The sequence below is a fragment of the Mus musculus genome, chromosome 1 (assembly GCF_000001635.26).
Source record: "Mus musculus strain C57BL/6J chromosome 1, GRCm38.p6 C57BL/6J".
Taxonomy (NCBI): domain Eukaryota; kingdom Metazoa; phylum Chordata; class Mammalia; order Rodentia; family Muridae; genus Mus; species Mus musculus.
The window spans coordinates 93,146,963-93,161,947 of NC_000067.6; the positions used below are offsets into that span (position 1 = coordinate 93,146,963).

Here is a 14,985-nt window from a genome sequence, read left to right on the forward strand (position 1 = left end):
CTCTCTCTCCCTCTCTCTCTCTCTCTCCCTCTCTCTCTCTCTCTCTCTCTCTCTCTCTCTCTCTCTCTCTCTCTCTCTCTCTCTGTGTCTGTCTGTCTGTCTGTCTGTCCAGAAAACCTGTCTCTGCCCCTCCCCTCCCCTACGGTTAGGATTACAGGTGTGCACAGCTGTAACCAGCTTTTGCATAGGTGCTTGGGATCCAAACTTAGGGCTCCGTGCTTGCTTGATAAGCACTTTACCCACTAAGCCATCTCCCCCCACCCATAATAGATTTTTTTAAAATGTATTCTCAACCCAATCAGATGCTTGCATCCCAAGGGTTTCCTGGTTCAGTGGCTTACCTACTTATTTTCCCACTGATGGCCCAGAGAGCAGGTATGTTTGATTTTGGTGCAGTCCTGTGGGTTTTCTTCCTGTGATCTGTGCTATTTATATCTTACTCCAGAAGTCTTTCCTATTTTGAGGCTGTGATAGGTATTTCTATACTTTATTTTGAAGTTATTGTGTGGGTTTATTATTTGTTTCATTGAATAGACATGGAGCAAAGTGTATTTTATTAATAACAGTACCCAGTTGTCCTAATAATATGCTTGTTAAACAAACCTTGCTTTCTCCATCCTATTGACCTGCCAACTTGGCAAAGATCATTGATATGTGTGGGTTGGGTTCTGGTGTCTGCTCTACTCTGGCTGCTCTTTTGATCATAAGTCAATCTGCATTAACTCAAAATTTGCAGCCACCAGTAAGTCTGAATATGTGGGAGGGGGAGAAGAGAGACTTTTTTTAATTCTAAAACCTTTGAATGTCCATGAATTTTTGGGCTTGTTTTGTTCACTTCTACAGAATGGCTTTCTGAAATTTTGATTGGAATTTTCCAACTATCAGGTTAAGGGCAGTAGGAATCTTAGAAATATTATAAATTTGATTTTATGAGCATTCATTTAGATGCTTTTAAATTTCTCTAAGCAATGTTTCAGATTTTCACTGTAGGGTCTTGTGTATACCTTTTGTTGTATTTGTTACTAGGGGGTTGATGTTTTGTTCATATTATAAATGATATTTGACTTTTCTCATTCCTGTTTCCTTTTAATATGTTTTTATACTAGTCTTCTGTCTACCAGCCTGGCTAGGTTCACAGTTCTAGTGATTTCTTTGGATTTTCTAAGTCAGTAACCAAGTTGCCTATGAGTGATGACAGTTTCGTGTCTTTCCCAATCCTTTCGCTTCTCATCAGCTTTCTTTCTTACCTCGCTGACAACACAAACCCAGTGCCAAACTAAATGGTTAGGAGAACTTCAGTCTTAGAGAAAGTGATTAATGTGTATGTACTTGTTATTAGTGTGTGCATGTGTGTGCATGTGTGTGTGTTCAGCTTATGACCGGCGTCAGTAGCAGGTTTTCTGTAGTTTCTTTCTACCGCAGTGTGCCATCAGCATGGCGCTCACAGCTCCTCCATCCTTTGATACTGAATATTATTTCTCCTTTATTTTCTGATAAAGTATTGGAAGAACTAGAGCTATTTTCTTACCCTTATGTGTTTGGTAAAATTAAACAACCCCAGTACTCGGGGATAGAAACTTTCTTTATGAGAAAACTAAAATATTTTTTTTCAGTATGCCTGAGTCCCTTCTTCCCTCCCTCTCTCCTTCCCTCCTCCCCTCCCTCCCTTCCTTTTCCCCTTCCATTTGAGGAAGGGTCTCCTTATGTAGGTCAGGTTGATCTTAGCAACTAGCTCCTTCCATCTTCCTTGGCCTCCGCCCTCAGTGGAGGCTAGAAACTATAGGTGACCCCAAGACCTATATGTCTGTAGCTTCCTACCTGCTCCACAGCCTGGTCCAAATCCCCTTTCTCTCTGCATCCCTTTATCTTCCTCCTGTTACTTTGATGTCCCATCTTTTTTTCCTTCACCCAGCAATTGGCTTCTGCCTTTTTTTATTCACACACTCAAGAACCATTTAGGGAAACACCTCCCCCGACATGTGTAAATGCACTAACACCTGATCCTGTCGATGAGAGTGGGCTTCTCCAGACAGCACTCGGGCTGGCTGGGGATGGGTCTTCCAGTCCTCTGCGCACTTGTTGACTTTTTTTTCTATCATGTACTGAGAGTGGGATGTTCATATCTCCAAGTGTCCACGTGTCCTTGTGGGTCCTCGTGGACTGTGGAGAACTTACTTAACTTCAGAGCTTCTGGGCTTTCGTGAGGACTCACCTTGTATGCCATTTGCAGCCTCCTTCACCTCTGTAATCTCTTGTCCTGTATCTGTTTCTCATGGGACTCTTATCTCCACAATTAAGAAATAATTCTATTTCTTGAATCTCTGTTTCTGGGAGGACCATCTATCACTGCTGCTTTCCAGGACTCTAAGTCCCCAGGGAGTCACCAAGGCCAGCATGAGGTGAGAGAGAGGCCCAGACAGGTGAGATGACAGGGAGGCCCAAGTCACTCTCTTGTAACTTATCTGTCCCCTCGCCCTGCCTGATTGGTCCCAGATTGTCTGTCTCCATTGCCCTCCAAATCTACATGGCATTGCCACCAACAGCTTCCACCCCTGTCAACACGCACAGCGGCCAGTGACAGTAGGAAAGGGGTCACATGGTATCTTGAGGTCCTTTTGTTCTGCTTGACACTCCCTTGCTTTAGGACCTCAGCCCCCATGATGGAGTTTGCAGGGATCCACATAAGACCACTGAGACTATGGTCATCCTAGAACACAAACTTGCTACTTGGAGTGTGCTGGTCCCATTCAAACACACTTGGAGTGTGCTGGTCCCATTCAAAAGTGACAGCTAACCCAGTCACGTAGTTGATGAGTATTCCTAGGTGAGGTGCATAGTCTTCACAAAACAGAAGTCTCACCAAGCACCAAGACAGATAGGGCAAAGTCTCACCCTGTGCTAAGCCTCTGAGCCCAAAAGCTTTGCCAAGGGCAGACCTTGAGAGGTACAAAGCTTTTCCCCTATCTGGCCTATGGAATGAGAGCATTTTATATACATGTAGGCATGTTCAATTTGTGGTCAACAGGCCACATGTGTTCTGGAAGAGCTATGAATGTAGTCTAGCTCATTTGTAGACCATAATGTCATGTAGAAATGTTAAGGAACAGAAGAACTTGCCAGTGAGCCTTCCTGGCTCTTATCTGCATGGTACAATCAGCAAAGAACCATTTTGTATGTCTCCCAAAGTCTGTCTCTTGTCCAGGACAGGAGAGTTAGTGTGGGTGGGATCAGAATTTATACTGTCCTCTTCCAAGTAGACACATTGCTTCTTGTCCTCTCTTCTAATGGGCACAAAGAGGGTTTGCCTCCTGCTTTGGTGCCTACTGAGAAAGTTCCAGAGACCCTGACCTCCTAGTCTACCATAGATTGCATGTGTAGCACAGCATCTTGGTGACAAATTACCATTTGGCAATGTTCCTTTAGCCCTGACACTCACGGCAGTCCACCTGGTTCTTAGAGAGGTTGTGACGGTGGTAAGCTTTAAGAAGTGCTGCGTTCTGCACCTGCATCCTCATGTGCTGTGCTTTGGTGGACTATTTAAAGAGCAGTGGACTAGATATAATCTCAAAACAGTCCCTTGAGTACTAATGAGATGGGTGAGCAGGTAAATGTTCCCCCTCATGACCTGAGTTCAATCCTTGGACTGACCCACATGGTAGAAGGAAAGAACCAGCTTTAACAAGTTATTCCTTGACCTCCACACATAAGCCGTGGCTCTCATGCATACACACACACACACACACACACACACACAACACACACATGCACATACATACACACACATGTGCACACACATTAGTACAAGCAAAATAAATATATAAAATATATCTTTTTTTAAAATGTAGTTCTATGTGGTGGTGCACATCTTTAATCCCTGCACTCAGGAGGCAGCCAAGGATATCTCTATGAGTCTGAGGATAGCCTGGCCAGCATCAAGTTCCACGTCAGCCACCACTACATACTTAGACCCTCTCAAAAAAAAAAGTGTGCTCTTGGCCTTTCCTGTGGTCACATCTCTCATTTCTGTTAAGTGCAGCCATTGTGATTTATATTCATCACCAAGAGGTGGCAAGAGTGGACCTGGCTCTATTTCAGTCCCACACTTGAGACAACATGCCATTTCCCTTGTCTTGGTGACAGCTCAGGCCCTGGTCCTGTAACTTCCAGAGCCCTCAGATCTTGCTCTCATTGTGTAGTTACTCTGACAAAAGCTGTTAGACACTGGGACAATGCATGACCCGTACACATGTAGGGCCCTGGGTTCCCTCCCCAGAGCCTGGAGTACAGTCTGCAGTTCTGAGGCCAAGAGGTAAATGTCACCAAGTAATCAAAGATGATGGGGAAGAACTGTCTCTCAGCTGGGGTACTTAGAGCAACCTGGACTCCAGAGAAGCTGCTTAAGGCATTTAATGAGAAGATTAAATAAGTGCATATGGGGAATCACAGAACTCTGGGAACAGAGAACACAGTGACAGAGAAGCAGGTAAGACTGGTATGGGGGAAGGGGAGCTATGGAATTCCCTCTTCTGCAGAGTAGAGATGGCTGTCCAGGAGAACACTCTCTACCCGAGAGTAGAGAAGGTTTGAAATGAAACCATCCTTTGCACATGAGCCTTTCATAGTTTTAGGAGTCTATATTTGCATTGAGAGATACAGAAAGTAGGGGGGCCCTCTCCATGGGGTACACTGGAGCATTAATGTGTTCAACCTTGAACACATAGTATTTCAACCCCAAGGAGTAGTGTGGAGAATAGCAGAGCAAGCACCCGTGTTGTCTCGTGGCTGTACCTGTTCGGCTATCAAATGGATGGATCGGTGGGTTTCTGGGAAGCATATACCCATGGACTTCAAACTCAGACTGGAACATGGCAGCTGCCTCAAGTCCCCAGGGCAGGATACTTAGACTCTCACAGTGATCTCTTGAACAGGAGTCCTTAGGGACTAAGTCCCTCCACCAGTCACTCAAAGAGACATCCCTGTTCCCCATTCCTTTTCCAAAAGTTCTAGGGAGCTCCACAGGTAGACACTGGATCTCCCAGCCCAGCTCAGCTGTTCTCACTCCCCATGGTCTTGGTCTTCTGGAAGATGTTCTGCATGGCTGAGATTCTGTCCTTATCCTGGATGTTGAAGACCTGGAACTGCAGTAGGCAGGGACAGAGGGTCACAGGCAGCCAGGCTACACCTGTCTCAAGCATTTCCTACCTGTGGGTACCACAGGGCCAGTATCCATGAAGGTGGACCACTCCAGCATCCCTCCTCCACCAGCCCTGCCTCACACAATGTATCCCCGACACAGGCATGACTCCCAAGGAGATCCCACTGATGTACAGCCTCCTCCTACCCTGCCTGCACAGATCTGCTGAAAGCTTGACATAGGCCCATCAATCTGGCCCAGAAATGGGGTAGCGGAGAGTTTTCAGCTCCCCAGCAGACAGATCTTCCTAAAATAGAATGGAGGTGCCCAGTACCACAATGTCTGGCCCAGGACACTGCTGCTAGAAGAGAGAATTGACCAAAAAATGTCAGACGTGCCTTGAAGGTGGTATTTGGGCCTGGGATGGGGGTGGGTCCCGGCTTTTGCAGGAAGCAATGGGCTCTGAACGTCAGGCCAGAGAACACCAGGTCCCAAAGGTCATGGCTGACAGAATGCCAAGTCTAGGAAACGGAACCCAGGAGGTCCAGGGAAGGCCATAGCCCCAAGGTGGAGGAAGGTTCTGGACGTTTGTCCTGTGGTTTAGGGTAATTCTGTGGAACACAGGGGCAATCTTGGGCACTCTGCCTTGGATTCCAGAAAGCAGTATAACCCCCCGTGGGGTCTCTCTTAAGGTAGCACTTATGTCTCTCTGACCTTAAGTCATCCAGAGGTCCAGCCATCCCTGGGTTCCTCACCTGGGAGGGAGAGGTCAGGGAGGACCAGGGCTCTATCCACTCTCTCCTGCAACAGCTGCACCCACCTTATCTAGCAGAAAGTCAAAGTAGGCGGTGGCCCAGTAGGTAGGGTCGCTGGCTGGGAGCTGCAGTAGCGCTTTGACACCATTGTCGATGCGTGGTGGACGGCTGGGGCCCAGGTGGGTGACATGGATTCGTAAGGACTCTTCGGGCTGGCTGGCGAAGTGTTCTACTCGTTGGTAGATGGCGCCAAGGTCCAGGCCACCATCCTGCAGCAAGTTGTGCTCCGGGTACAGGAAGTGGGGCAGCTTCCTGGTAGCCAGGCAGCAGAGCAGCACCACCAGCTGGCGGTACACTGAGCCCTGCAGGTCAGCCCAGTCCTCTGGTGCTGGGAACAGCGTAGAGGCCCACAGCAGCACTGTCTGCAGGACACAAGGCGGGACCTGTCAATGGGTGGCTGGACCAGTTCCCGCCCCCCACCTGCCTGTCCACCGGCCCTGCACCGCCTTACTTCCACCAGCCCCTCCTTGACATCCCGAGTGCCCTCCTACAGCTGCCCACCACTGAAGCTCCCATCTCCTTCTCTGTCTCTCTCTCCCCTCTGGGCTTCTCGTCACACCCTGTGCTGAACCTTAGTCTGAACTTCAGAACTCCCTCGGGGCTATGGCCTTCCCATCTGAGGACTCCTCCATCCTACAGTGTTTCTTCATGCCCCTCCACTGAGTTCATTCTCTGCAGACCAGAGGGCCCACCGCAGAGCATCAGACATCCCTCCTCCCTTCTGCTCCAAGTCCCTTACCAGATACCTCCCCGCACCCCATTACCCAACTGCAAACTGCATTTCTGTGCCCTCGGACCCTTTTCCTCTCAGTTCATTTGGGCATCAGGATTTTCTGTGTATCAGATACCAGTGACCCCTGGAAACTGGATCTCCACCTTGGACCGAGGTCTGAGAAAGCAGTGAATGGCCTAAGTTCACACAGGGGAGTCTCCCTAGAGCCAATGTCTGATGTCAAGCCAACTCATCTATCTCCTAACATCTGGACCAAGCAGAGGGTCCTGTCAATCATGAACACATGCTCCACGAAGGTCCCAGGACTTCATAGCCCTATCTGATTCCCCTTACTGTCCTGGGAACTCGGGATAATCGGAACCCTACCCTGCATCTTTCTTGTTCTTCTCAACACAGGACAAAGCCATAGCAGGATAAAGATGTGACTGAATATTCTGTCCCAGAGAGCATAGAAAGGGAGACAGTGCTCCCATGGGTACCCAGCTGGCTCCAGTCCATAGCAAGATCTGGCCAGGACTGTTCACAGATGTGGGAAGGACTCATGCAGGGGAGAGGTCTGGCTTTGCATGGCCCAACCCAATCATGTTTCAGGGTTGCAGGTGCTCCCATATAGCCTGTCTGGGAATGGGCTAAAGGCAGCCCGATATGCCTCAGCGCTACACTACAGCCATGCCTATGAGACTTCCCTCGTGAGCCATTCCCCGGAGAACCTGGAATCCTCCCAATACCTATGACTGATTATCATGGGAGCTGGCATGAGGAACATACCAGGGGGTTGCTACCTTCTGCCATCTAGTCGCAAATGTGAGCAACAGAGCAAGGTGGTGAGCTACCATGCATACCTTCAGGTGGTCAAAAGTTAGGCCATGGTTCTGGCTGCCACCTTGCCAACTTTCTAGGTTTACGCGGTCGAGAATGGAGAGGCTGTCCAGGCGGTGGCCAGGGAGGGAGCCTAGTGCATCAAGCAGGCGACTGAGCAGGTAGCCAGTGGAGATCCTGAAAGCCAGACCCAGCTGTCAGGACTGGGGTTCACAGTTCTCAGCACCCTGTGGACCACCAGAAAGAAAAGGCCTGGCGGCTGCTGCGCCCCAGTCCTAAAGAGAGCCTCTTGAGCCCTGTATGCGGGTCACACCTTCCCTGTGGCCATTCTGTGGCCTCACGCCCTGTGTCTAAGCTGTTGGTTCAGTTTGTTAGCTTGAACATCCAGGTTTCAGACTTCCCATTGAAGACAGCAGAGATTAGGGGAGACCTCAGCCAGCCCACCCTTTGTTTACACAGGGGAGATCAGTGGGGCCCCAGTCTGGCAGGGGGTATGGACTCCACTCTGAGGCTCATTAGGGAAACCAAAGCTTGCCCCCTTGGGAGCCAGTGGGTGGGTAATGTGTGTAGGATCCTTGCCCAATACAGGCTCTCACGTCTGTGCTTGCTGGGCCATCATAGGGTAGGACCTCCGCTCCCTAGGTCTCGGTCCTAAAGGGTTTGCAGCGGTGAGGCAACTGGAAGCTCATGTTCTCTTCTTTATAAGATGGCTCTACTCTGCCCTACCTTTCTCCTGCCTTGGTGGGCCCGTGATTACTCAGCACATTTGGCACAGGCTCTGTTCTGCTTGAATGGGTCCGCTAGGATGCAGGGTAGGGGCCCACAGAGCTCTGTTAAAGTTTCAGAATGGCACGCCAACTTCCTACATGTCACTCATGAGGAAAAATTGCTTCTAAGATGGCAGCACCTAGGGCATGTGTCTTGTAAGTCCCCTAGCAGAATCACTGTGACCCTGTAAGTATGTGCCAGTCAATGGTATCAGACTTGATGGGCCCCAGGTCCCGAGTCCCGGTTTAGTCTCAAATGGACTCAGCTTCTGTACCTTCATCCTGCCACAGACACTGATTTGGTAGCAAGTAGCACTCACTGAACTCACAGGGAAGCCACAGAAACTTCTCAGGTTGGGGAACATTCTGAGAGGGGCTCTAAGCTGGCAAGGCCACCTCAAGTGAAGGGTGTTAGCAAACCTCCGAGCTACTTTCATTGGTTTGAGCATCCTCACTATGTGGGGACCTTAGACAACCTCTCTGCTGGTGTTTACCTAGATGTTAGTGAAGGGCCTCCTCCGGACACCACCTAACACACTAGATATCTCATAACAGCTATGCCTTCCCTTCAGCTCTCTGTGAGCTGTTGAACACTAGAATTCCTCCAGAGGTTCTAGAGACCTCAGCATGACACACATGTCCACAGGACAGAAGCAGATGAAGCCCTCAGATCCTCCCGCATGAGACTCAGGGAACCTTGAGGCGTTTCCCCTTCTCTCGGGGCCCAAAGGCCCTGAGTGTCATCTACCTCCAGTGCTGGGCATTAGCTGGTACCAGGTCCACCCCGTGGCTGGCAATTCTTCTCAAGATGCCCTCAGGAAATCCAAGCTTCAACTGGGCCCCCTCCAAGGCAGGCACCCGGTGCTTCTTCCTCACCACGGGCACAACGTTGAAGCGGATCTTCCTCCAGCCACTGGACACCAGCAGAGACAGGCGCATCTGCCCTTCCTTCAGATTAGCAGCATTCAGTGAACCTGCAACAACCCTCCATTAATCTAGCTCCCCTTTTCTGGGCTTAACCCTGCCTTGGTCTAGGATACGTTACATGCTGTCTTAATGCCCTCCCCTGAATCGTCTTCCCCTCTACCTACCATCTAGACAGAGGCATTCCGCAACCCACCAACTGAGCCGGGTCACAGCATCCTCTGTAACAACAGCTTCCCTCATGAGTCTTCTCTCTGCTAGGCCCCTCCCTCCATCTTGTTGCCTGAGCCGGCTGCCCACACCTCCTAGACCTGTGGGATCTGCCCCTTGTTTGTGGTCAGGTTCCAACAAAAAAACAGCTCCACCCATGCTGGATAGAGCTAGGAGAGAGCCCTGGTCCCAAAGAAAAGCATTAGGCCTGGATGGTGCTGACCCAGTCCCAGCATGCTTAAAGCAGGTATTTGAAGAGCTAAGCTGGTAGAGTTCCCTCAAGCTCACCCAGACCCCTACCACCCTGGGCAGCTCAGATCCTGCAGCTCTTTGCTGGAGGACTGTGATAAAGACATCCCATTGCTTCTCTCTGAACCTTTTCCGTCTTCAATGAAAGCCAGTGGGGTCCTCTTGGGCACAGCAATGCATTCCGGGGACTTTGAACCCCTAGACACTGATTGCTGGTAAGGCTAGGCTTCAGCCATGGTGTCATGGAGACACTTCACCTACAGTGTCTGCAGACTCACACCCCTCCTCCAGCCATTGTGGCCAGGAAGGACAAAGACATAACAGCCCAGCTCACCTGAGAAGAAACAGAGCCGGAAGAAATGGACCCAGGCTGGATTTCTCCTGATCACAGCTTGTACCCACCTCACCCCCTACACTAAGAGCCTCTCTAACAGCTCAGGTCTAGAGCTACCCTGTGCATGCATGAGTGCACGCTGGTCCTCATACCACACAGGGGAGATTGGGCAGCAAAGCCTGGGAAAGTCAGGATAAGGTTTACAGGAGAGAACTGTCTGTGTTGGGAAAGGCCCTGGTGTCCTGGGAGGAGATACAGGCTTGGGTGGCTCCATTTCCAGGCTGCCAAAGAGGGAACATTTCAAGAGTGGCATGGCTGGTTGCTCTTCCTTTTGAAACAAAGCAGTAGCAGAGATAGTGAGGGGGATAACAGAGACACCCACACCATCACACAGGCTCAGGGTGGAACCATCCCCCCCCCCTCCCAGTACTCTATCTTCCTATGTCCACTGAAGAACGTCTGTATCATAGGCCAGAAAAGCCAACACTCGGGGAGATAGGTGTGATCAAAACAGAGTCCCCAGTACAAGCCTTGTAGCAGGGTCTCCATTGCAAGACGGTCTGCAGAAAACAGCCAGGCCTCCTTGTGTATCCCGCCAGCACCCACTATCTTCAGGATAGCTCTTAGGGAACCTTTGGGATTCTCCATCCAATGAGCCTCAGTTTCCTTACGAGAGGGGAGAGGGACCCTCCCAGATCAGCATTTAAATGCCTATGTGTTCCTCTAGTCACACTTTTTTTTTTTTTAATCTGTGAAATGGCAACCTGGAAGACAGCCAGCCACACCTGTTCTCACCAGGCCACCTCTAAGCCAGCCCTGGCTGGTCTCACCGGTTCCAGGGAGTGGATAGCTGAACCCTGTCACCAGCAATAGCTTCCCTTTTAAGGGATGTGTTGGAAGCGATGCCTGGAATTTCCCATGGCCCAGTTCAGCCACAGCAACAGGAATGGGCCTACGCTGTGGAGTCTCCTTTCTCAGCCAGGAGGCAACCTGGCCATGCAAGTGGAGTGGGAGCTAGAGATTTGAGTGGTCTTTGATGGCCCACAACTTAGAAGTCTCCTAGTTGCTCTAAAAGGTGGGCCTGTGCCTCAGCCAAGTAAGGGGCCTGCAGGAGATAGGGCCAGTTGGCAATGGCTGTGTTAGTTCAAGCAAGAAGACAGAAATGGTCACGCCAAGCCACATGCTGCATTAGAGGGTTCAAGGGATGGCCAGATAAGAAGCATGAGGAGCTGCAAGACACTAGACACTTCATGACAGCCTCTGGCCACCAAAGGTCAGTCTTCTGCTCTAGGACACCTGGCCAAGCAGGTCTGGGAAGGACTTCCACTAGAAGCTGCCCTCCTGGTGTTAGAAGTCTGTCTAAGAGCCCAAGAGCCTTCTGGGTGCTGCAGCCCAGACTGCCACGTAGGTGCCCAGCTGTGGGTTCGGCTAGACACCATTTTCCAGAGTCTTGGGAAGCATGAGATAGCAGTCCACTATTACAGGCTCCCAGGACCCAGGACATGCAGCCAGACCAGGACTCCATGCAGTAGGAATCCCAGACATGTTACTACCCTCTGGAAGATGCAACCACCCCACTCACTGATGACACAGTACAAATAGCAGGAAGGTGACATGGGAAGATAAACACATGAGAAAGTAGCATCTGCCACCATCCTGTGTCTGTCTCCTCCCCCAAAATCAGAACATTCAGTTTTGGCCTCCAAGGAACCTGATGTCCTGATGCTGAATCCAAGAGGATGAGCATCATCTATTAGGGTCTCACTGCCCAGCCATCTTTGCATAAAGAACCTAGCTGCTTGTGACCATGCTGGGAATGCCACCCACCTGGGGATCTGACACCCCAGATAACATGATCAAGATGTCTGGCAAAAGCCTGAAGCTGGGTCCCTGGCACATTTGAAAATACCCAGCCTAGAGCTATTTGGGGCTCAGTGTATCAAGTTAGTGACTCAGCCATAAATTGAAACAGGCACACACACATGCCTGTTTATATAGAAACCTTTGCTCACATGTGTGTACTCACGTGCACATTCATGTCCATTCACATCCCCACACGCTCACACGGATGCCTTTGCGTCCTGACATAGACACGTGGCCAAATCCACACACAACCTGATAGATTGTGACTAAGGCTGAAGAGGGGGGCAGGTGTAAGCACCACAACAGGGTGTAACAGGTAACAGGCTGACTTCCTGGAACCCTGCCAGAGGCCTCAGCAAGCAAGCTGGCCAACAAAACAGCTGGCTTGTCTTAAATGTTAACACAATTATAAAGTGACACTCGTGTAAAGGTCTTCCCCCAAACCACCGTGCAGAAATGGGTCACATGAGACTCACAATCCGCTTTCTCAGAGGTGCTAGGGGCACACAGACCAGAGGTAAGTCTCCTAGTTTGCAGACCCCCCCCACACACACACACATGCACACGCACATGCACACGCACACGCACACGAACACAATGATAACTCACACTTCATTCATATGCACAGGGAAGACACATACCCAGGGACCTGGATGCAGCCCACAGGGGTCAGTCCATACCCTCAGCACTCAAACACAGCAGTCACACATATGTACAGACACAGTTGCTCACTTGTGTCCAGTACCTCCCCACCCCCCACCCCACCCCACCCCCACACACACACTGTTACCTGGTGGAATGAGCCTGTGGTGCTTGCAATGTACAATGGCAGCCACCAGAAGATCTTTGAGGACACACAGGACTTTACTGGGTACAAGGTGGCCACAGCACTTGTCTCTGTCCTCTGAGGAGACACTGAAGATGTCAGCAGTCATCCATGGCTCCAGGCCAGATGCCTCCTTGAGGACACCCAGGCGACAGATTGCAGGGCCATCCCCTGGCTCAGTGGCTTCTGACTCCTCGATCAGGAGAGCCTCCGAATCCACCCCCAGGAGCACCTCCACATCCAGTGGGTCCTCTGAGGAACGCAGGGCAAACTGGAAGGCCTCCAGGTCTCTAGAATAGTCAACAATGAAGCGGGAGTCCAAGGCATGGACGCGTTCCAGCACCGTAAGCAAGATATTCTCCGCTCTCTGGTAGTCCTGGACACGGGGTGACTCCCGTGACTGGATGGCCAACAGGTAGTGATGCCACAGGGGCACCTGCTCCGCCATGTCTGGAGCAAAGACACAGGGAGCAGGCATCTCTGAGCCAGGCATCCCTGAGCCGAGCAGCAGGCAGCAGGGCCCCGCTGGCTCTTGGGGACCGCTCTCGAGCTTGTGTAGACTGGCTCGGAGGAAGAGGTACCTGCCCAGGTGAGGAGCAGGTCTGCAGGCAGGGCTCAGCTCTCCACAGGCAGAGTTCCAGAGTGACAGGCTTCTCGCAGCAGGTTAAATAGCTGAACCAAGGCCAAGGCCTTTGAAGTGGGGTGAGTCAGTACCTAACAATTAAGAGTATCACAGGGGGCTGTCGGAGGAGGAGGCGGAGGCCCTACTCACCACTCTCCTCAGTCTCTACTCCTTCCTGAATCTTGGGCCCCAAACACAATGGCTTAACCCGAAAGAGGGGGTGTGTACCTCATGCTTCACACTCCACCCCAACCCAAAAGCTAGTCACAGTGTCTTTGTGAACTGGGTCTTCCTTGTCCTGCCTCCCTTCTCATGGCTCAGAAGCTCATGGCTGCCAGACCCTGTGTGGGTCCCAGGTCTTGCTCAGGAAGCTTGGGAGAAGAGCCACCCTCAGGTCAGACCTGGGCAGTGTCTTCTTAGCATTCCACAAATACCAGTGTAAATCAACCCTCCTCCAGCGGCCATCCATATAATTGGCCAGCTCAGCCCCTCAGGCTGCCCAGCCATCCTTCCAGCCTCCCTCTGAGAAGACCTAATGCTCACCTGGCCAGGAGCTGGGGCCTTCTAGGAGAAGCAGTCTCTGGCTCTGCCTCACGGCTGGAAAGTCTCACCATACAAACCCCTCCATACCTGCCAGTGGGTGCCCTGCCCGGTGCCGCCTCCCTGCTCAGAGTTGTGCAAGTCCAGACTGGCAAGAAGGAGCCGCCCCTATCGACCCTTGGCCCCTAGAGGAGGCCCAGTGAGAGGAGGCAGTTCAGTTTCTAGTCTGCAAACAGCCTACAGGTTGACAGCCTAGCAAGCGTCATTGGAGGTGCCATCTCTGCAGCCACACTGCGATGGTCTCAAACCCCAGAGAGCAGCATTGAGTCAGAGTTAGCAGATGGCAGGGTAGGAAAACTGCCCTGCTTAGAGGGGCTGCTCAGAGCCTCTGGCGGGGTGGGGTGGGGGGCTTGCAACCTGTGAGCAGGCCTTCTGCTAACCTCCTTGGGTAGAGATAGGCATCCCTGCAGCCTGCCCTGGCTCTGGCGATGGGGATGCCCAGAATATGGCTGCCCAAGGCTGTTCAGGTTCCAGAGGCCTGGCTTCCTCTACCTGTCACACTGCATTTGCTATGCCCTACCCCACAGTGTCCCCACCACTGTGGTCTGTGGGAGGTGGGTCCCACCGCACTATAGAATCCAGCTCTGAAGTCGCCTCGGCAGCCAGGCCAGGAAGTTCCTTCCTTGCTTGGAACCTGGGCTTTCCAGCTTTTCTATGCAGCCTCACCGGAGCCTCTTAAAGTCACCTAGGAGACCACGCCACCCCTAAGCAAGGCGCTGCCTAAGCTTCTCACCCTCTGTGCTGCCCTCCCATTCTGTGACCTGGTATGCCCGGCAGGCCAGAATGCTATCTGTCCTTTCTTACTTAGCCCCTCTGGTGAGGAGCCATAGTGAGCTCTCCATGGCTGGGACAGTGTCATCATTGTCGTCACTGTCCTCCTCCTCTCCCTCCCCTCCCCCTCCCTCTTCTCCTCCATGTATTCCACATCTGGGCTTGACGTCAGCATTCAGAACAGGCAGAATAGATGTGAACAGTGAAGAGCTGGCCCTGAGCTCGGCTTGGACACATGAGGACAGCACAGGGATTCAGTAGAGAGAGGAAGATGGAGTTGGTGGCAGTGTTCGGGACCCACAGGGCGGACCCAAGCCT

At 51.4% G+C, this 14,985-nt stretch overlaps 1 protein-coding gene across 4 annotated transcripts; it reads right to left on the reverse strand.

Annotated features, from left to right (window-relative positions):
• Nucleotides 1–4,391: 4,391 nt before the first annotated feature.
• Nucleotides 4,392–13,994, reverse strand: Mab21l4 (mab-21-like 4). Of its 4 annotated transcripts, none has more exons than XM_006529877.2 (6): nt 13,840–13,994; nt 12,639–12,964; nt 9,017–9,242; nt 7,525–7,678; nt 5,955–6,311; nt 4,392–5,138 (listed from the first exon to the last, which is right to left on the reverse strand). In XM_006529877.2, the coding sequence occupies exons 1-6, from the start codon at nt 13,908–13,910 to the stop codon at nt 5,046–5,048; spliced, it is 1,227 nt and encodes a 408-aa protein (XP_006529940.1). In that variant the 5' UTR covers nt 13,911–13,994; the 3' UTR covers nt 4,392–5,045. The 4 variants fall into 4 exon arrangements, with proteins under 4 accessions (XP_006529940.1, XP_006529941.1, NP_765999.3 ...); XM_006529878.3 differs by having other exon boundaries at nt 13,927–13,973; NM_172411.4 differs by having other exon boundaries at nt 4,393–5,138; nt 12,639–13,388; nt 13,927–13,986.
• Between the last annotated feature and the right edge of the window lie 991 nt (nt 13,995–14,985).